This window comes from Phalacrocorax carbo, chromosome 2 (assembly GCF_963921805.1).
Source record: "Phalacrocorax carbo chromosome 2, bPhaCar2.1, whole genome shotgun sequence".
NCBI lineage: Eukaryota > Metazoa > Chordata > Aves > Suliformes > Phalacrocoracidae > Phalacrocorax > Phalacrocorax carbo.
Window position 1 is genome coordinate 149,836,164 of NC_087514.1, and position 23,612 is coordinate 149,859,775.

General features: G+C 39.2%; 1 protein-coding gene across 1 annotated transcript; it reads right to left on the reverse strand.

Moving 5' to 3' along the window:
- Positions 1-1,872: 1,872 nt before the first annotated feature.
- MASTL (microtubule associated serine/threonine kinase like) lies at positions 1,873-23,579 on the reverse strand. Its single transcript, XM_064444851.1, has 12 exons — positions 23,307-23,579; positions 21,101-21,238; positions 19,538-19,677; positions 18,676-18,764; positions 16,742-16,848; positions 16,279-16,411; positions 15,517-15,689; positions 13,110-14,357; positions 10,993-11,131; positions 7,883-7,996; positions 7,691-7,792; positions 1,873-5,260 (listed from the first exon to the last, which is right to left on the reverse strand). The coding sequence occupies exons 1-12, from the start codon at positions 23,499-23,501 to the stop codon at positions 5,103-5,105; spliced, it is 2,736 nt and encodes a 911-aa protein (XP_064300921.1). The 5' UTR covers positions 23,502-23,579; the 3' UTR covers positions 1,873-5,102.
- Between the last annotated feature and the right edge of the window lie 33 nt (positions 23,580-23,612).

Here is a 23,612-nt window from a genome sequence, read left to right on the forward strand (position 1 = left end):
ACTTCCCACTGAAATAAATGTAGGCATGTGCCATCCTTGTTATTTATTCATGTTTCAATAAATCAATCCCTCACTATTTTGTATTTTATCTTGAACTTTCTTAATGTTTAGTAACTGCTGTAGAGTGGATGCTTTGGCCATACAGAAGAGCCTGCTGGCTCCATTTTGAAGGAGGAGTCTCAATCTTGACCTTGTAATACAAAACATCACTTTTAAAACCATTTACTTGTAACTCATTACTGGGCCTCAGCTGCTAGGGGTATCTCAAACTCACCCTAACTTGAACAGATTTCTAGTTAGCTGGTATTTCATCTTAACGGTAAAGAAAAATGGTGGGTTGTTTTTTTGTTTTGTTTGTAATTTGCCCAGGTACAAAGAGACACAGCTTTAACTTGGAGAAAGAGGCCTAAGCAGATGATTGGAGTTCAGAACTGGGATATGCTGGGTGCTCTCCCCAGGAGGGCTGGCAGTCAGAAAGGTGCTGCATAGCACTGGGAACATCTAGACCCAGCTCAAAATTGCACTTTTGAAGCAAATGTCTAGCTAGCTTCCTGCAGTGAATCAAACTTTGTCTAAAAAGCAGATGAAACCTGATGGAAGACATTCCACCTGCTAATAAGTGTTCAGTTGAGGGAACCAAGAACCAAGCCAGGTATAAGTGTGTGGGACCAACCCTGGACTGGATGGATGTCAGGGGTCTGCTGAAGAGGGGAACACCATGATGAGGCTGAGGTGAGGGGTGGAATTAGGCAAAGACTTGGTGGTTGCCCCTTGCTTAGCCCACAGCCCAGCTGTGCAAGCACCAATAACATGCCTCTTCCCCTCCCTATACTGCTCATGAGCTGCCAGAAAATTAGGCCTAAACTTATCTCAAGAGCCTACATGGCTTCTAACAAAACACCCTGAGGGAAGTATTTAAACTGACTCAAGAAGCTGTCACCCACTTGCAACTAAACACTAATCACAAACACAAGTTGTGGTTGAGGGTTTAGTTGTATGGCTCCTTTAAATTACAGAAGCATGAACATTTTCACTGAACAAAATGGCCTTCCTCCCTCCTTGCCCTGCATTTATCTACACAAACAGCCCTGTTCAGCTCTGAGAGTCATTGCAGGGTGTGATGTGGCAATTCAGACTCTGGGTACAAAGATACATGGGGACTAGGGGCTTCACACCAGCTACAAAATTGAAAAATGGGAGTAACCCAGTGGAATTCTCTCTCAGCTGGTCTGAGACCCCACCACCACCTTTGACCTTGCCACAGACTGCTGGAACACCAAACAGGTCCTGTCCCCTTTCCCCCAATCTCACATATCTTGCTGTACAAAGTTCTGTCTTACTATGGATTGGGCTTACTATATAGGTTAAAGTGACTTGCTTAAGGACAGTGGAAAACTTAAAATTGTTCTATACATTAACTGCCTGGCATCTCATCAGTGAAGCACATTAACAGAATCTGTCTCAATCTGGGAACAGAGCATAATGGGGGGGCAAGCCTTCCATCCGCAGGGCCCCTGCTTGGCTCCTGCTCTGGTCCTAGGGTAGCACACACAGTGCTGATGGAGGCAGAGCTGCTGCCTCTCTTCAACTCATTCTAGTTCCCAGAGGAGCAGACTCCCAGCAGGGGTTACAGATCATCACAGGACCCTCTGCACTCCTGCCATTAAATATACAAATGTAGCTTGTAATAAAGGTTGCAGGTTAGGAACTGAAGGGCCTGCACACCTGTATTAGAAAGCATTAGGTATTTCCCTGCTTACTGTCTTTGCTGGAGTAGTGGGAAACAGTCAGGGTTTCTTTGTGTAAAAATCCACCTCCCAGGCCCCAGCAAGGTCAAAAGTATAAGATAGTTTAAAGACAAAAAAGCAGATGCCAGCAACAGCAAGACCACAATACTTTATTTTATATTTACACAAACATGTGCAAAGTATTTTTTGAGAACACAGTAGAGAGGAAGGGAAGGCATTTTACTGTAAGAGTAACCATAGGTAAACTGATCACGCTGAAACCAGAACCTGCCAATTCAAGAACGGGTAGCAGCAATTCAGTATCTTGGCCTCCAGCCTTTGCACAGTGTATAGGTGAGCCTAAGCACAAGTTAATGGAGGTGACGCTTGTCCAAGATTGCTATTTCTGTACAAGAAACTGACACTTACTGGTCTCCACAGTTTTGAGCACACTTATGTCCAGCCAGTAGCAGACAAACTGTCTCCCAAGATAACCTGGAAGCTACAGAGTTTATATATAGGTTATGCACATAAAGTTTAGGGCTTCAAGAAACACTATATAACAGCTAGAGTACCTGCCAAGTGGTATTCCACAGCTTCCAAGAACCAGAGACCTTTGCCAGCTTACACAAATATTTGTAGTTGATTACTAATGAGAAGAAACTTTAAATCTCTTTCAGCTACTACATTATAGCTTTTCCTGCTTTTAAAGTCAAGCAACAAGTGGGGCAAAAACAGTGGGACTAAGAGTTGACAATGAATTTCATATTGAATAATAAAGCTAGGATTCACCTTTTAAACAAGCAAACATACACACCACACACAAAAAAACCCAGACCCCACAGCGAACAAAACCACACCACAAACCCCAACAATCAATTTGTTAAATTCAGCTCCATGTTTGCTATGATCAGGATAAATGCAAGGTATTGAAGAGAATGGGGAATTGCAAGGCTGCAGTGCTAACTGCGCAGAATTTCATGGTTCTGGACAGCCGTGTAGTGCCAACTGCTCACATTAAACGTTCCCATTTGCCTATTTATTGTTCTACAGAATTTATGTTTTCCTCTTACATTATAAAACTATGGTAGAACCACCACAATTTGCTTTTTTAATAAGGTTTTTAAAAGAAGGTTTGAGGCTTTTATAAGAACAAAACAGTAAGTTAACAAGATTCTCTATGCCCAATGTTTTGATGTCCTATCATCTCCAGCTCCATATGCACTAGCATTAGATTACCTACAAGACTTCTACGCAGTTCTGTAGTTCATTGCAATTGGTCAAGAAAAGTTATAGATAGAAGCATACTTGACCCTTGCACTGATTAAGAATTATATGAAGGGGTTAGAGGTTACCTTTAAAATATCATACCACTAACTTTTTCTGCCTTGAAGGGAATGTATTATCCTGCAAAATGGGAACAGGTTGTAACCATTTGTAAAGGACTGAAGACACAGCTGTTGTGGTGTTCAGTTCACGTTATTTCCAAACACATTTTTAGAGTATTTTCCTCTATGTGAGAGAGATTCATTCTTGTAAGACTAGTTTTCTTAAACTAAATTACTAGAAATGGAAGAATAAATTGCATAAAATACCAGCGATTACTTAAATTAAGGTACTCCTCCTCCCACAGTTTATATTTTTTAACTATACACAGGAAAAATGCTGAAGAACTTATATTCAGAGAACGCTGCCTACAGATACTGCTTCAGTAATGTATTATATTTGATTGCTTGCAGCTTTTTAATGTAGCATTAATTTCAGTAAGATTCAACAATTTGGAAGTTTTCTGAAACTGAAGTTTCAGAACTGAAGCAAAGGGAGCAAGAGCCACTGTATGTTTTGCAGCTTGCCAAGATTCTGTTTTACCAGGTTTGAGCTATCACACCTCCAGCTGGGATTTGCCATTCTGAGCTGTTAAGAATTAGCTCTTTTTTGGTCCTAGGAAACATGTTTCTCCACCATTCTCATTCCTTTCCAAGCTACCTGCAGGGACAGCAGGAAGCCTAGCAGACACTGCTCAGAATTCCATCAATAAATTTTGTCTTCCAGGAATCAGGACAATGAAGGGACAACTCACTCCCCCCACAAGAAGGGTCAGTTCAGGAGATTCAAAAGCCACTTGGCCAAAATCGCTAGCAAAATGCTTGCTAGCACTTCTGGCACATGGCCACTGACTGGCACCACCATCTAGCATGACTGATCTTTATCTAGCAAGTACAAACTTGAAAAATAAAAATCTTCAGTAAGTCAGCTGAGAAAGATACCTATGCAAGAAAAACATTGAAGATAAACAGAATTACCTACAAACCTCTAAAACCTAGCAGATGCAAGTTTTGTGTTGCATATGAAAATAGATTTAAACATATTTTCCCCCTAATTAGGATTTGTAATACTGAATATACACTTGTAGCTTAAGTTCTTGTAAAATCTAAGATCTGGTTGTAAGTTTACAGAACAGTCTGTTACGATTTGCTATACATCATAGTCTTTAATATATAGCAGCTTCAGTATAAATAATACTTCACTTGTTAGCTATCATTCGGGTGGTTTTTGTTTTCTATCATCTGACACAAGTGAGCACAAACACTTATGCAGCATTTTCTATTTAAAACCAGTAATTGCTAAAACGTGTGCTGTTCAGTCCATCTTCCTACAGCGTAAGTAGTTACAATGAAACAATTTAAACAGACTTGCCCCAAGTATCCTTTCCCTACCCTATTTGTCTAGGAAAGGATAGGATAATAACCAGTGGAACTACCATCAATCACACATGTCACATCTAGCTGAGTTACCCCTGAACAACACTGAGTCTTTTAACCCTTCTTGGGATAGATTAACAGAAGTAAGACATTTCAGTGCTGCATTAAGATTTCAATTTTCCACCTCAAATAAAAACATCAGTTTTGCCCAGGGGATCTATATTCAAACTGCTCAGAAAGGACTCCTCCCAAACAAGACTGCCATCACACTGGACCACCAATAGCTAAGTTATGATTAGATACAAGTCACATGCATTTATGTCCTTTCCCTATTACGTTTAACCAGGAAATAACTTCACACCTCCTAACAGGAGTTACTCATTGCTATTAAGAAAAGCCCCATCATTGCCAAGTGTTATTAGCTCCAAGAAATATGATGCTCTGGCCTTTTAGTAAGGCCAGTAAGAGATAAAAAGGTAGCGTGAAGGGACTTGGCACCAGCTAAGTTTCATAGAGTAGTTTCACTTTAGAAAAAAGGATACAATAATAAAAACAGACTGTTAACTTAAAATGCACGCTAAATTTGGCAAGAAAACTTCATTAAGAATGAACTAGTGTTATAGGACAACCTGTAAGTGTGCAAAAACATGGAGAAAGTTCATTTATCTTGATGCTATAAGCTAAATCCAGACACAGTCAGGTGCTGAGCATTATTCCTCGCTTCAAAGTAAGAGGTATCAGTTTCATCATCCGGCTGAGGTATAAACGGCATAGTTTGATTCTGTAGATTATCCCAGTCCACACCATGGAAGAGGCGGTGAAGTTTCAATTCTGAAACAGAAGTTCATATAAGCATTATAAACTTCCTTTTGTCAAAGCCCCATAGTTGCTTTGTTCTTTGATGCATAGCTGTCAGCAGATTCACTCTATTTTGCTGTTCTGAAAAATTCACAAAAATGCAAATTGTAACGGGGTTTTGATTACTATTGTCATGCCAACTAACCCTCTGGAGAGGGACAGCCTGTGGGAGAAGAAGCTATGTGCACATAGTGGCTCAGAGGTGCCCTAGGGGCATTTCCAATGATAGGCCACCACAGAAATTTTAAGCATCACTTCAAAGTCTGTTTCTAATTTTGCCAAAATGTGGAAATCACTCCCATGCTCCTCCACTCCAGGCCACCTGCCCTTTGCTAGCTCATGGAGCAGTCCTCCTCTGCTTTGTAGAGCCCCCTGTGGCCTACCACCAGACACAGAAGCCTAGACACCTTCATAGTGAAGTTACCACTGATCACCAGATTCTTCTTTCCCAGCCTGACGGTAGGATAACTAACTAAGCTGCAAGACTTTCTGACTCCAGGAGAACTCCCCTGCCCTGTCCTTCCTGACCAGGAGGCGACTTCGTGGCACGTGGGATCTGGTGTCTTTTGCATAAGCTGGAAACAGCCATTCCCTGGTGAAAGTGACTTTGCGACTTCAGTTCAATCCAAGAAAGCACCTTTTCAGCCAGGTGGGATACAAACCCATGTTTTTATCAACTGCACCACAAAAATCAAAAGCAAATAGAAAAAATAAGTCAGGGAGGGGAAAAAAAAAGTCCCATTTAGAAAGAGGTCAAAGTTTGACCAAGACAAACACTCACTACAAATTTTAATTCTAAGCACATACCCCAGGCTTTTAGCTGATAGACAGTAAGACACTTATTATTTCTACATTTCCCAATCAAATATTATAACAATATTAAAGTTTATTTTAGATAAAAGGCAATAAATCAGAGGGTTAGGCTTCTAACCCCTTCCAATAGCTTCAGCAACCAACACCTGTGGCAGGACACTGGCACAGACCCACTATCTCAGAACTGTATGTCGTTCTGCTCTTAAAGTTCTCACGCACTCAGAGCTCTCTTCTGCTGAAAAGGGCAGCAGACTTCACTGCCTTCTCCACTGACGTGCACCATGGCTGGCAGTCAGCTCCTGCCCATGTCTTTGAAGGGAGGGAAAACCAAACCCAAACTTTGGATAGAAGTGTTCTCTGCCAAATGCTGCTTTAAAGCATCTCTTATCTGGAAAGGCTGAACTCCTGGAAGCACAGCACCAGGACATGACATAACTGGGATTTCTTGGTAAGTTAGGCTTCACACTGGAGAAACAGAGGGAGAGGATGTGCCGTGGGGAGGCAGGAGAAGATGACAGTGATGGAAACTCAATTACAATGAAGAAAACTTAATGACTGTCCTGAAAGCTATTTATCCAACTTCACTTCAGTGGCCTATAAATTGGATAAAGAGATCAGATACAGTTAAAGGTCCTGACAAAGAATGAATTTCCAATAACTTTAGATTGGAAGAAATCATTATGTCACCTAGTTTAAATTTCTATGCATAACAGGCTTCAGATTTCACCCTATCATCAAGGAATAGAGACAATAACTTGGTGTTTAACTAAAACACTTTCAAATTAAGGCATCATGTTTTTTCAGAGACATTAAAGAGCCACAGAATTCCCTGTTGATGTCATGATCTTCATTTTATAACTGTGTGCCTCCTCTCACTTGAATTGGCCTGGTTTCAATTTCTAGCCTTTAGTCTCTTTATGAGTAACATTTACATAATAATTTCCTTCTCTAGTGATTTTTTGGGCAGTTCTCATGAGATTTTGTCCTCTTTTTCCAAAACATCTCACTCTAAGATTCCTTCATGTTATCAATTTTTTTTAATTCAACTATACTTGCTGTTACGACAGCAAATGTTTGAAGTCCCACAAGGAAAAATATACTATATAGATTTTGTACAGTATATATTTTCTAGCTCCAAGTTCCACTACACATTCAGTAAGGACAGGCTGATTCCTAAGAAAAAGCTCATTTGAATTAACTTTTGTACAAGGCTTCTCTCCCAAACCATAGGCTTTTAATCAAGGTTCCTAAATTCAGTTAGGTCAAAACCCCAAATACCTGTTACTGAGATAAGAGTGAACTTTGGTACGTAAGATGTCAAACACTAGAACTCCATAGCAAAACAGCATTAAAGCAAAACAAAAGTTCAATAAGAAAACCATTACTCCCCCCACAAAAAATTTTCTTAATTCAAAAGGGCAAAATCCCACAAGAAATAAAGAAAATACCACAACTACTTAAGTGTTCTAGCACTCTACATGGAACATAAATAGGCATTAAAGTTTATTAGTCTGAGCTTCAGGAGGTGGACATCGCCATTTTGAAAATTTTAAATAGTTGCAAAGAACACGTGAGAATTTTAATACTAACCCTTCAGTCCAGCTCTCTTAGTACTGTCAACTGTTAGAAGAATATCTATTGCATTCTGGGCATTATCAGACAGCTTTTCTTCACCCTCAGGCCAGGGAATATCTACAGGCAAAGATGCAGATGAGTTGGTAACTCAAACCATATAAGAAATGTTGGAAATACATATTTGCCCCAATTACTGAAACAGATTACCTCTTTTCAAAATATTTTGGAAGACTTGTGTTGGTGTTTCATCATTAAAAGGTGGAATTCCAGTTAGAAACTCAAACAGACAAACTCCAAGGGCCCACCAGTCTACAGCAGAACCTGATAAGAGAAATCCAGGTCATTATACTAACACAAAGGTTTAATGATATTTGCAAAGATTTGAATATCAGCCATGGCAGAAATTGAAGAGTTTAAATCCTGCAAAATTTCTTGGAAATGAAGGAGACAAAATAAGTTGTACTTAATAATCATGCATAAGATTAAAAATATATTCAAGGGCTTTTTAAAGGCAGTCTGCTCCTTAGTGCATCATAGATAATACCAGGGTTTACCGATAAAAGCAAGGGGGCTCTTAAGAACAATTTAATTATTGACCCCCGTCACAGAGAATCCAGGAGCCAACTTCTCCAAGAGACTGTTTTGTGATAAGAAAGAGTTGTCTTTAACAACTACTCTAAAGCCTGGATGAATGCTCCATGTTTCAACCCCTACCTTTCTCTCAGTTCTTTGAGAAGACCCCAAGAATTCAAACTATAGAACTTAATTTATATTTGTCTAAATTTATGTCAAAATATTGATGATAGCGTAGAGAATGAGCCAGCACACAAGAAGTTGGAATTACTTTCCATTACACTGAAGTTGATTAGGGCGATGCATAGTCGCTAGCTCTCTCCCTTGTTATTAAATAATTTTTGGTTTTCTGCATTCCAGGGTTTTTTGCCAAACCCATCTCATTAACCTACTTTTTTTAAAGCAGGCAAAGCAATCCCAGACACCACTGCATGCATTCTAAGCTTTCCACATCTTTAAGCCATGCCCACTCCACTGTATAAAGAATAGATGCCACGCTTCCTGCAAAAAAAAATCCTTGAAAGAATAAGTGTAGTTTTTCTTGGCATATAAAAAATGAAAACACCTCCAACAAATGTTTTGAGCCATTTCAAAAGGACTTTTGACTAAGTACGGAAATGCTGAAAACTGAAACATATAACCAGTAGTCTAATGCACTTTAGCAGCTTTTAACAGCCCTAGGAGTGCCCCACCAAGCCAGGCATATCAAAGCAGTGAGATCACATCCACTGTTCTTAGAGGTACTTGGATGTCAGGTAAAATATTCCCAGCTTCAGTCAAAGTCTACTAAGATCACAACTCTGAACAATGTAGTAACACAGGTTTCAGCAGCAATTTTTCCCATGTGAGGGTTAACTAAAGATTAGATTAGCTCCTACCATAACCTGCTAAATCACATCTTGTCAATACTTGCAGCAAGAAACAGAAATACCAGGTCTTGAGCATCTGAGCCTTTTTCACCCATACACAAAGTAATTCAGACTGATCGCATAAAGTGGAAGGAGGCAGTGAGAAGTGTGTCTGATTTATTTCGCGTTACACAATGTCTTTAAGAATGTGATTTTACTCCTGAAGTATAGGCTTAAGTGTGATTTCTGATAGCTTAGTCACAGTGATACTGATGTTTCCTGAATCTTTTGTGGAATTATCACTGTTCTTATGCGGAGTGCATATTGGACATATCTTTCTACACAGAAACATTGTTCACCCAAACAATTTTCTTGGAAATTGTGACCTAGTTATACTTTGACTGTTCACAGTTATGCTGAACACTCCATTTCTGCACAGTATATAGCACACTCACCAAAGATCAGAGTCCCTGCATATGAAAAGACAATGAAGCAAGAACAATACAGTTATTGCAAAAAACCTAACAAATACAAACATCAAATATCAAGTATGATTCTCTAAAGGCATAGAAATGCAGAGTTTTTTTCTTAAGCTAGTAACTCAACAATAAAGATGGCAATGTTAAATTTAATTTAGAAACAGAAATAAAAATTTTGTAACATGATTATAGTTTAGGATTATAACTACATTTACAACATAACAACACCAGAAATATTTAGTGAGGGAAAATTTTGAGTTCCAAAGCCAGAAAACCCTGGCTTCACTGAAGTTAATGGGAGATCTGTCATTCCCTGACATAAACCCAGACCCTTTGCAATTATTGAGTGTTTTCAGGACTTCAGTGATAACTTGGAAAGAAGTCACCTCACAACCAAGTTTCACGTTGTCTAAGTAGCATTGATTACATTTCCAAACTATTATCCAGTTTTAATGCCTTCCAAATAACGAGGATTCCTAAATGGAAGTGCAAAACAACAACTACATATGTTTAATAATTTTAGTCATTACATTGTTAGATCTCTTCATGCAGTTTTAGTTAATGTATATTGGCTGCATACAGCAAAATTTTGCTGTTCCACAGATTACTAATCTCTATTTCTCAAGGAAGATCTCATACCTCATATACTTTCCTAAGACTATTAGCTCTACAAAATGAAAGTATACTTTTGAGATGGAAATAAAATGTAAATACAAATACAAGTGTATCAGGGACACACTGCATTTATTTTTTGTTTATGGTTCTTGCAAGTTAGCAGGAAAATATTTCAGACTTTTTGTTGATCTCAGTGGAGCTCAAGATTTGACCCAAAAGAAATTTATGCATTTCGAAGTTGCACTATTTTATTTTCTTAAAGTATTTTGCAAAGAATTACTTGATGGCTACTACCGTCCACTTATATAGAAGATCCTGCCAGAAATCTCAAGTGTTTCATGAGGTCACTCAACTCAATAACTGATTTTAATGCAACGATGCACATAATATCCATAAAATGGAATACATTCTAAGAATAATTGAAGGCTTAATCCTTTCATTTTAAATGTCACTAAGATCCCCCTCCCCACCCCAAAGAACCTTTAAGGACACTCAGGATGACCAATTCGTGATTCCTGAGCCACATACAAGTCTCAGGCCACCTAAGCACATTACTATTAGCAGCAGGCAAGACTATGCTGGACAGTCAGAACCTCCAGTCATGTGCAAAAAAAAAAAATAAATGGAAGGAGCTGCTGAAGCAAACACAGCCATCCATGTTGGCAAAAGCTAAGCACTAAGTATTTTTAAAGAATTCACTATCATGTTACTTTAAAGGTTTAAACCTCTAGAGGCATTTAGAAATATAAATATGTCACCTTCCAAGTATTTACGAACCCTGTGGTTTGTTTGTTTGTCTTACCATGAGGCTTTGTCAGAAGCAGCTCAGGTGCCAGGTAGTCTGGGGTCCCTAGGATGCGTTCACCTTCTACTGGGGCAGCTCCTCTTCTTACACTCTTTGGAGTCCTATACGGTGTGCCAGCATCTCCCTGATGAGGTGTCTTAAAAGATGCAACAAAGGTTTCACACGTCAAACAAAACCAGCTGAGAAACTCCCATTTCCAGGCTTAGTAATGGGTATAACAGTTGATACTTAAGTTCAAGTCAAGAACATATCACAAAATGTACAAATCCTGAAAATCTATGTGTGAAATGTGCTTCCATTTATCTCAACCATCTTAAAGAATAAAAAGTTCATTGATGCCTACCCTCTAGGATAATTTTCCCCAAGTTCTTCCTCCAGTGACAAATCCCCAAGTAATGTCTCAAAAAAAAGCCCACAAAAAAAAAACCAAACAAAAAAACCCCCCAAACCAACCGAACCCCAATCTTAAACTTCTCTTCAAATCCCAATCTGAAGATAACCTACTAAACAGAATGTCAAAATAGCCTTCAATTTTAACACTAGGTTCTTAATATTAGCCAACGAAAAGAAAGCATATGTCAAATACCTCTAAAATAAAAAGGAGAATCCTGACTTTTCTCACACATTGCATATCAGATGTACTCAAAAAAATATGTAATGGGCCCTTTATTGTTTAACCTGTATCCTATGGGCTGCATAATGCCGACAGACAAAGTTCTGCTCAAGTTAGACTTAGTGACTGTTTACAGCTACACAAACCTTCTGAAACTAATTTAGAACACTATTTGAAGATAAAATATGCAGCTTGCAGAGAGATCAATAAATTCTCATATCCAGTAGTCTGACTGCCATGAAAGACTTCCTGTTATGACCTGGAGAGACTAAATTATTTTGCAGAGACCCTCATTCTTTATTTTTCAAAATACCCTTAATTCCCATATAGCTGGTATAATTTTGTTTCCAACTTCATCTTCAGTCCAGAGATCAATTCATTATCTCTATGCCATAAAGGCTACGGAATCCACTACTAAAACAGAAAACAGGTAAACAGATCACAATGATGTAATTTTAAAAAGAATCACAAAAGTATATAAAAAGAGGTATCCTCCTGTTCAAATTTAAGTTACCAAAACATATAATGCCATCCGTCATTTATTTCTCAGGAGATGAAGTACATGTTACTCTGACTCCATTTCAGCTGAATGCAAGCTAAATTTCATAGTCAATTAAAATTTTATACAGATGAAACAGAAGCTAGCAATTCAAAGAAAGACATGAGAAAAAAAGGCTTCTTCCAGATTGTTTTGAATGTCCCCTTTTAGTACACCAAATCATTCAACACACTGCCAGTTCTATCAGAAACCTTTTAATCCTACAACTAGAACCTAATTACCGATGAATGACTTGTAAAGCTATGCCAGAAATGAAACAGGGAATACTGATTGAAAGGTATACTTTTACTTTTCCCCACATTGGGGCTCTAATTTACTTTAGGACAGTAAGATTTTTACTTACTATCAGAGGATTAAAAAGGTCAAAGCAAAAACCTCATAATCTGCAAGCAGCTATTACTGTCTATCAATCCATGTAATAGTCTTGTAATTGTTACTTGACAGTACTCATTACATCATCACTTTTACCAGGATTAAAAAAAAAGAAAGTAGCAAGCACAACAGCAGTTATTAGCTGAACAGCATTTGCAGACCATCTTAGGAGGGATGCAGGATAAAAAAAAGGAAAAAATCCAAGACTTCCCATTACATCAGGAAACTTATAATTACTCATAGGAAGTACCACACTGCACTAAAAGCAGGATGAGACAAAATAGCACAGGCTTTCTTTACCAGTTCACTGTAAGAACAAAGGATTTCTCAGAGAGGTGGACAGGCAATACATGTTGAACCAGAGGCAAACCAGTGGACACAGAGTTATTGCTAAGCTCTTACAGAAATTCTACCTTTGGCCATACAAGTGCAGTAAGTGAAAGCCTGTCAAGGGTCCCTCTGACAGACTACCTGAAACTACTTGAATCTTCCCTAAATTAACAACTGAAATAATTTCAGATGACTAATGTCTAAAGCATGCACAAATATTCTACATGTCTCCTCACATACCTGATAGACCCTATATGGTCTTCCTTTCTGTAATGGAGTAATAGCTGTTGGGTAAGAGCCACTACAAGCAGGTGAGAGATCCATTATATCTAAGGAAGCCATGCTACATGGCTCAGACACATTGGATATATTAATTGGACTATTATAACTTCGAAAGACAACAGCATTTTTTTTAAATATATTCAGTGCTTCCATCAGCTTTTCTGAAGGAGAAGGCACGGTGTCAAGGTAAGTTTCTTCCATGTGTTTCTGGTCATTATCTTTTTCATGATATAACAGCTTGCAGTCCTGGACAGTACGTGCTTCCTCTCCGTTTTGCGAAGAATCCTGGGACTCTGATGGTGTTATTACCAGGCCTTCTGGTTTTGGTTCCTCAAAGGAGAGGTCTTTAACACTTTTGTCCAAATCTAAAAGCTGCTTTTCTAAATGGCTTTCTGTAACAGACATTTCAGGAAATGATAAGTCAGAATCTGCACTGAGGATTCCTAGAGGTTTTTCATCATCAGTGCCTAAAAAACTTGAGTTCATGTACTCCTTTTTATCATCCTTTTCATAGTCTGCATCCAGATCACACATAAGATTTTTTGCCACAATTTGCGTAACTGATTTTTCTATTGTTTGCTGGTTACCAATAAAACTCTTAACTTCTTCTGTGCTTTTGCAGGTGTCATGTAGGCATCCATCATCACAAAGCATTAAGGATTGAATTTCTGTTGTCAAACCTGTCCTTTTGCTTGCTGGAAATTCCAAGATCTGACAGCCACGTTTATATTCTGCATTGCTTTTTTTAACATAGTTAAATTCCTGACAAGGACTAGTGTCAACTAATTCAAAGCTTCTTTTTACACCTGGCTTTTCAAAGATTTCTTCCTCTTTGATAGACTTGATAGGCTCATTTTGCCTTGACAGTGACTGCAGTTGATTGGAAGTTTCTGCCATTTCATTAGTCATATCTCTTTTATTTATGAAGAGTTTTTCTTCCCAAATCTTGTTTTCAGAAAGACATTTTCTGACTATGCCTTTCACATCCAGTGTGGTCACAGGAGTATCTGTTATATCAGAATGTTCACTTCCCAACTTCAGCCTGCTGCCAGAATCATTGCTGCTGATGGGAGAAACAGCAGACTCCAGTTCTTTTTTCTTTAAGGCTTTAATACCTTTGCTATTCAGTAAGTCTACATTTGAAAGGTGAGCTGACCCACTGTTAATTGTTTTGCCTGTTGTAGAACATAGTTCATCTTCTCCTTGCTGCAAATGAGCACATTAAGTTTTGAGTATCAACAAAAATAGGATTATGACATTACAGAAATGTGTCCTTTAAAATACCTTATTTCCACTTCCATAAAGATCTGCAAATTAGCAAGCATTACTTATTCTTCATAACCACTAGCAGTGACAAACGTGACTTAATACATTCAAAAATATTCAAAAACTAAACTAGTTTCTAGTTCTAGAACATAAAATAAGCTTGCTAGAATACAATAGAAAAGGCAGTATTTTTAAATGCCTGAAGATGAAGACATATAGCAATTACAGCTGTATTTGTGATTTTATGTTAAGAAGTTAAGCTACAGCAGTTCTCGGTTTCCAAGAAAGCCCAAACCAAAGAATGCCATCATACTACCCTGTGGCATATTATACTTCCAAGATGACTACAGGGAAGTCTGGTATTACTACTGTTTTGGTATCACAATACTAAAAACAAGGCCATGGGAAATGGATAGATAAAGAATTATAAACTGTTTTAAACAATTGTTTTTGTATGTGATCTAAGTACGAATCATGGCAAGGGCCTAAATAGGACAGCAGAGTTTTCGTTTAGGTCTGCATTTGTACAGAATTTCATTAACAGTTTAAAATTGGAGAAAGTATTTTGTGTCATATTACTGGTGTTAGGTTAGTTGATACAAAAATCCTTCAGTAATATAAACCTTAAACTTTTTTCAGGTTTTTAATAACTAGTAGAAGTTTGAAGTGTATTTTATTATTTTGCCCAAGTTCTGCCTTTTAAAGAAATGCTTTTGTCTGCACGCTAGGCTAATAAAGCTGTAGGGACATGGTGGGCTTCCAAAAAGCCAGTGCTCCCAGCATTGCCCACTTTGCAAAGAATAGGGCTAAACCAGTGCTGTCCAGTAGAAGCCTTCTCTTTCACTCCTTTGCTGCAGGCTAAATGGCATTTGCTTTTCCTGTTATGTTGCACAGGACTACTATTTGAAGAGAAAATAATACTAGTTCGATCCAAAATTCCTACTCAGCAAAGATTACAACCCCTGCGCCCCTTCTCCTGTAGGAAGGCTTCTCTACACTTGAAATAACTGGGGGAAGTAAGTAGAAGAGATCTGTCACAAGTGCACATACAAAAACAAGCTAATTTTCATTCATAGTGGGAAGATGAAACAGTCCTGACCTCTACATCTTTCTCCCACCTGGAGCTGCTGCAGCATTCTGATTCCATACTTGACAGGTATGTGTGCGACTGACTACTGGCACTGGAGGTACCAAACCTTTTTCTTGACTGAAGTAGAGTAGGAGTTAAACTTCTCACTGGCATCGCAGGAGGTAACTGAGAAGTATCGAGATCTTGAGAGGAAAAAAAAAATAATTCAAATGTTGATACAAAAAGGCAATGTATATTAGCCAGCTTCACACTATGTCAAGCTTTCACATTGAAGGAAGTTATGGAAAGCTGTGCATGACAATTTCTCTTTTCATCTTTCCTGCATAGTCAATTTTTTTTTTTTTTTTTTTGGAAGTACGGACTTCCAAGAATTTAAAAGCAGTGTGAACATAAGCACCATAATACCCTTCTTTACCATTTCAGGTTAGACATGAGAAAGCAACAAGATAAGATAGTTTAAATGAAAGCACACCTTGTTATATTAAATGATTTTCAATGAAAGTATGCCACGAACTGACACTATTTCTGTAAATCTTAAAGGTACGTTTTGAATTCAGTGGCTGTGCATTTGAAAAAAAAAAATCAAAATATGACATAAGTAGCATACGTGAAAACATGTCAGACCTTAAGTACCGGCGGAATGGTAGGCAGCAAGACAGTGGTTGAAGTACACACAACTTTTACCAAGTAGGTCCAAACTACTCACATAAAATTAAAAGAGCACAACCTTACAGCCAGAGTATTACACAGTACAAGGCTTGGCATACTCACATGTTTTGAATAATTTAGCTGACAGAGGGGTATTTTCCTTCTGAACCATAGGTAAGGGAGAAATCACTCCATGCAGACTGTCAGATGATTCACTTGAATTGCGCCCTGGCATTTTCATTCCAACAGGACTATACTATCAGGCAGGAAGAAGCATAGTTAAAAAGTTTATGGAGCCGGAATAAAACATCCAGGATTGAGAGTGTAACTTCACACATTCTTTGTTATGTTTGCATTGGAGCTTAGCCATGCCCATTTACCAAATCTTCTGAAGCACAACTGATAGTTAGCAATTCAAAATATAGGCCTCAAGGTAATCACTTCGGAACTTCAGGGTACTGGAAACATATAATAAGTCATTCTACCAGCTGGCAGAAGAGGTGCAAGAATAGCCTTATCACTCCTATTATTACATTTAAGATAGTAAGTAAACTAAAGGAATTAAGTACTTCAAAGACAGACTTACAAAACCCAGAGAACTGATGAGAGACAACAATTGTCCTGGAGTACGTGAGTAGTCTTGTTTTGGCTTTGCCATTGATGGTGTAGTAAGGATATCTATCATATTTATCTCTACAGACAGAAAAAAAAGCAGCAGATGAGGTTTTCCTTTTGCTATTAAATAAGCAAAATTACAGGCATTTACTTAAGTTTTATTAAGAGGGAAAAAAAAAAATTCGGTCACATACTGAACAAGTAAACAAAAGAAGTCACCAAACAGAAGCGAAGACATACCCATACATTCTGATTCAGCTCAAGCTGTTTCTTCCTGTACACCCATCATAAAATTACAGTTTATAAGTACAGAAACTGTAAAGTCCAATTTCTTTTCCAACAGACTATGTTGAAAGAGTTACGTTTTCTAACTCGATACCAGCTTTGGTTGTTAGGTAGCAATTCCAGCCTATGGCCCATGGGCTAAGATATTAAATTTGATTCAAAGACTGCCTTCTCTCCCAAAGACATCTCAAAAAGGCTACAGACAAATTTTTCATAGGAGAAAATCTAACCTTAGATGCCATTTTTTGCTCACTAGAGTAAGTAGGCTTATAGCTTACATATCATGTTCAGGTAGACATAATAATCTGTCCCCTTAGAACTTCACAATTAAAGCAGTATATTATAGAAAATACAGTATACTGATAAGAGTTTCCTCTATACTCTTAAAACCGTGAATCAGAAACTCCATAGGCAACTCTGAATTCCTACATTCCTTGAACTATATAAAAAGGATGTACGCACCAGCAGCTGTCTCAAAAAGCCCTAAATTGGTGCTGTGCAGCATTAGTTTGGCTGATACGGCTAAGGGGTTGGAGGTTCAGGAACCAGCCATTCACCCTGAGGCCTGCAGCCTATTGCCTGTGCCTATTCATCTATATTTGCTGCTACTTGAAAACAGTATACACATATGCTAAATCACTGATTTATAATCTTCTGGTGGGGACTCACCACCTCCCCCTGCCCCTCACATTAATGTCTGGAAAGTCCCAGTTCAGGCTGGTGTCGTGGTTTAGCCGGCAGCTCAGACCCACGCAGCCGCTCGCTCACTCCCCCACCAGTAGGTGGCGGAGAGAATCAGAAGGGTAACACTCGTGGGTTGGGACAAGAACAGTTTAATAATTAAAATTAAAAGAAACAACAGTAGAAATGCAATGTAAAGGAGAACAACAAGAGGCACAAAGCCCCGGGGGAGGGGGGAAAGGAGGGGAGAGGGGGAACGAACCGCCGAAACAAACCGCACGCGCCGCAGCCGCTCACCGCCCGCCGACCCGCTCCCGAGCCGCAACCTGCCCCCCCTCAATATACGCCTCATGGAGTCACATGGTATGGAATGAACCTGCCATTGGCCAGTCGGGGTCAGCCGCCCCCACCATGGCCCTGCCCCTCCCAGCCCCCCCCCCGCCACGCAGCAGAGCGCGGGAAGCTGGAAAGGTAGCCGACCCCCACAGTGAGGAGAATTAACCCCTTCTCAGCCAAAACCAGCACAGCTGGAAATTAATATACACAGGGACAGAGAAATATGACTGAAGGACAGAAACAGCCAGAAAAAACACTAAGAAAAAGCCCGAATTATTCATTCAGCCTTTGAATTCTCTCAGTGGACTTCATAGAAAACTTTGAAATCCATACCCCTCAAGAAAAATGGCTCTAGATCATATTTCATACACCCTTGTCTCAAAGAATAAATCTTTTGGCTTCTGAAGGTGCAATGCATAGAGCAAACCCTTTACCAGCATTTACCTTATCAGTACTTTCCTACTAGAAATCAGATATTAGTGCAACATTTGGGCTTATTTAATTGAAAGCTGCCCTCTACGAGGAGGTAAAGCATTCAAGAATATGGGAATGTGACACAAAAATATATTCTAATACAATGAAAAGGATAGAGACAACTCTTACCTCTGTTCAGAGTAACTCTAGAAAGGCCAAAGTCTGTCAACTTTATATGGCCCTGATTAGAAATGAGCATGTTGTCTGGCTTCAGATCCCTGAAGAAATGAATACAGTTGAAGTCAGCAAAAAGACAACTGAGCAATACTGAGAAAGTTAACTGACCAGAAACACTCAGTACAAAACATTGATTATAGCTGTTCCTCAGTAACATCTCTTCGTGAGTAGAAGATTCCAATTGGAGGAATACAGTAACACAAACATATCTAGCACTGAAAGTTATACAAATGTCTCTGTCATTGTAAAACCACCATGCAGGTCACAAGAGTTGCACATTTTGTGTTTCAGCAGGTTTAAGTTTCTTCCCAAGTACTACCATCACAATGTCTACTAATGTATAGCTCCTACACATGACAAGCAAACCTCTAGTGAAGTTTTCTCTGTAGCATTACTGAACGCAGCAACGAACTCTCCCTACAGGAGATGCATTAGAGTAGTCAGTGTCCCTTTCTCCTACAGTTACAAGCTTGCAGTATCCAGTGTTCCTGAACTAACATTAGTCATTTAAAAGCCACACGGCTAGGGGACCTAGAAGGCAGCATAGCTGCTAATATCCGCTGGGCTGGGGGAAGGGCATGCAGGCAGGGGAAAGCAATATGCATTTGTCTGCTTAACATATTTGGACAGATTTTATTTTGGGTGTTGTTTCATGACATTGCTGCAGTGTACACACAGAAAGAGCTTCCAGAAGCTCTAGCAAATAAGGTAGCTGTTACTATAAAATGGTGATTTGATAGCCTGGGTTTTTAATTTTTCACTTAAACACATAACCAAATACTTATTTGTAAGGAGAGAAAACAGTAGGTTTTACCTGTGGATTATCCCATGCCTGTGAAGATAGTCAAGAGCCAATGCTGCTTCAGAAATATACTTAACAGCCATTTCTTCATCAAAATATCCATAAATATGGAGAAGAGATTTGACATCTCCACCAATAAGGTACTCCATCACCTGCCATTCAAGTGTTTTAAATTTAATATTTTAAGACATATTTCAAATTTGCAAGTAAAATATAAACTAACTTTCACCACTAGGAAAATAAAATTTCAAAGAGCGGAAGCCAATAGAAGGTTCCTTTTGCGAGCTTCATTTCCCACATAATACTCCTCACTTGGATAAAATAATTAAAGTTTCAGATGACAGAGGACATAAAACATTTTAATAGACCATTTACTTATTTTATATTATTTGCCTAGCCAACTTTCTGTAGTCAGCTCTCAAATAACTAGAATAGTCAGCTTTCTAATTAACTTCTGAAAGATTTCTATATTATAGAAAATAAATCACAAAGCACTTCAGTGAAACTCAAGGCCTCAAGCCAGAGACCACTGATATTTTGATTTGTATAGAACAGGTATCTTGATTTTATTTTGCAACTGTTTATAGACAATAGATTCAGACCTGAGCCTTGTGTAATAAGTGCAAATTTCCAGAAATGTATGCAGTAAGAGCGCCCGTGTATTTAAGCCACGAAAAAGTGTTTAAAAAAAATACACACATCCCCCCAAAATTACGCAAAATGACATATCATTATGACCCATGTACTATTCAACACAAAAGAAGAGTCAGCAGTGTTTCAGAAACTCACTCTTCTGTGACAAGAATTAATTTATGGGGTTTTGGTCAAGAAATCTCACCAATACTTAGATTCCAATATACAATACTATTCCATATAAATTACTCTAGTATCTCCTTTTCAAATCCTTCACCCTGAACTCGTCTACTCCACGCAGCAGTCAGAGATTCCAGGAAAATAAGTCTTCATTTACACTCCAAACGCACTGTAGGAGTGCATAGCAACCTCACCTCAAAATTTAATCAAACTGTTCCCCATGTGTACTTACAGCAAACCAGACCAACTACACTATACCCTTTGTAGACAGTCTTAATCTATACTACCTTTATGTGGAGGCAGTTTATAAAACCATATTCAATCCACAGTACACCACATAGAACAGCACTTACTTTTGCTACTCAGGTATCCTCTTGCCATCTAGGCCAACTACCATAATAAATTTTGAGCACAGGTAACAAGTAAAACAGATTTCCTGTAAGTGAGCCACAGTGTATCTTTCAGTCACTTGGATTCCCCTTGAACAGAATTATATATTGTTTTGTTTTTCCTAAGATTTCTACATATTCCTAAGACAGATTAGCTATTAGAAAAGCCTCTCCTGTAAAAAAAGGGAACACAGGTGTAAAGATCTAAGATACCGGGGAAGAGAAATATTTCGCTTGTTCAGCCATTATGAGAAAGAAGAAAGTAAGAGTGACTAAGGAATACCCACTTACTACCATGAAAATGTTTAGACATGAATATAGTTCTGCACTCCATTTTCAACACTACTGAAACACCACAATCTTATTTACTCACTAAATAGATGTTATTAGCCGACTGAAGCGAGTAGTATAAGTGCACAATGAAAGGACTTTTACTGAGAGCCAACGCATCCCTCTCTGCCTGGACTTGGTGAACCATATTTTTGTTGATCATGTCTGCTTTTTTCATCACCTGAAAAACAAAACAAAATCAACTAGATAAACATTATTTTCTTTGCTCAACCCACAGTTCTTTAGTCAATTCATTTATTAAAAAGCTGTGGATGCCCCATCCCTGGATGTGTTCAAGGCCACATTGAGCTTTGAGCAACCTGGTCAAGTGGAAGGTGTCCGTACCCATAGCAGAGGGGTTGGAACTAGATGTTCTTTAATGTCCCTTCCAACCCAAACCATTTTCTATGATCTCTATACTTCAAACTTGCATATATATGTACACACATATAAAACAGAGCTATAACTTCATATATAGACAGAATTTTAAGTCACAGGTTATTAAAGAACCCTTCATTGCTCTCCTTTTAATTCAGTCCTGAATAGAAATCACACTACCAATATTTACAGCAATTGCACACACTGGAAAAGGAGTGTTTAGGCTGTATGTAAAGTTAAGCTGTCCTGAGTTAATCCTCTTATCCACACACTTATCCACAACTCAGAACCAGGAACAAGTATTCAATGCTTGGATATACACTTGCTGACCTTCTTTCCATTGCTTCAGAGGCTGATATACATGGCCTGAAGACTGAAAATAGAGTGCAGCAGTAAGCCATCCCATCTTGGTATCCTCAAGGGCAAGACTGCAACTATCCCAGCCTCTAATTCTTAACTTTGCAGAGAAAGCAAGTTCTTACTTAATTTAAAATTTACGATCAAGTCACCCAACAAATATTTGTTTCCTTGTGAAGAAGCCTCAAAGGCAAGCAACTCATAATGAAGAAATAGCAGGCTTAACTGTGGATTAGGCTCTAATTCCTGTATTGAATCATTCCACTCTGTGTTCATGCCCACTCAGTATTAACCTTGACTAGAAGATGAATAATAGCACAGCTGATAGGTATTCAGGTACACTACATACACATTGGAAGTCTGCCCATCTTCAGCATCTTTGGTCCAGATATGCATGGTGATATTAAAGCAACTTTAGTTTCTCCATTCGCTATGCAACACAACTAAAAAGTTGAGCCTACAGTTACCACCACCATTCAATAACAGAACTTGGTAACATAAAAATAGCAAGACAGAAGAAGAGTATTTTGATACCTTCTATGTAAGTGTTGAGCTTGACTGCAAAAATATTTAGCATATATTATATTCAGTAGCTTGGATAGTCCATAAGTCTCACTGCAATAGGGATAAAGGATTTACACAAAAGGTTTTTGGTCACAATACCTTCAATAAAGTCATATAAGATACTAAAGTAATGCAATTAAACCACTCTATATGCGGTACCTAAACTGCAGAAAATTATTTCCCACAGCTATCATCACTATTATCAAAGTTGATACAAAAATTCCCAAGACGTACACAGAATGTGTCGAACTACACTTTTAACAAGTGTTGACCTTAATGTACAAATATTAAGCACGTGTTAAACATTGTAGCTGCGAACAATCAACAAATTTCACTGCAATGTGATAAAGGATTTACACAAAAGCTTTCACCTCAAAACACTTATAAGTAATGTAATATACATAGCTCTGAAGAGGAACATCTATTTTGCATGACTATTTTTACATTTCCTTTTATTTATGTGCTACACAGCTGGTTATAATCCTTTTAATTGCAGAGTCAAGCTCATGAAAACCATCGGTAAAGCTTTTACATTTTTTACAAGCCTAGTTCTTGGTCCTTTTTGTATCAACATAGGAAATGCAAGGGTTTTTTTAAAATGTTTGCTCAGTAAAAATCATTTTTATGATTTGTTCTCTTTATACATCTCAGAGGCAGACTTTTCAGGCACGAACAATTGTGAGAAGACCCCTCCCCAGTGGCACGACAGCTGAATGTGTTCAAGCATAACAGGCATTGACAAGCAAGAAGGAAACAGGAAGGCTTTTGGCGTAGTTTCCTCGACATTTAAGGTTCTTCTAAAAGCGGCGGCCGTTATCAGGTGCTCCTAACCAAAGCCTCCGGGCGGCCAGGAGCGTGAGAAGTCCCTCTCCCCGCCGGGGTTCAGGGAAAGCGGGGGGCGGCGGGGGGCGGCAGCGGGCGGGAGGGCCCCGGGTCCGCCCCTCCCTCACCTTCACAGCGTACAGCCTCCCCGCCTTGCGGCCCAGGTACACCTTCCCGAAGGCGCCGCGGCTGATGGGCTTCACGATGGTGAACTCCTCGATGGAGGGCGGCCGGGGGACCTCGATGCACCTCGGGCCGGCAGCCGTGGGGGCAGGGACCCCTTCCTCGGGCCGCGCCCGGGCCGCCGGCTCCACCGTCCCCATCTCGCGCCCGGGCCCCAGCGCCCCGCGCCGATTCAAACCGGCGCGTGTCGCGTCGCGTCGCGTCGCGCCCCGCCCCGTGGCGTCACCGGCCAACGGGCGGGCGCAGGGCAG

Coding starts and splice junctions, on each gene's coding strand:
- MASTL (XM_064444851.1), bottom strand. CDS start 23,501: ATGGGGACGGTGGAGCCGGCGGCCCGGGCGCGGCCCGAGGAAGGGGTC. Junction 21,239..23,306: donor GGAGGCTGTACGCTGTGAAG/GTGAGGGAGGGG, acceptor TTTGTTTTTCAG/GTGATGAAAAAAGCAGACAT. Junction 19,678..21,100: donor CGGCTAATAACATCTATTTA/GTGAGTAAATAA, acceptor CTTGAATGGCAG/GTGATGGAGTACCTTATTGG.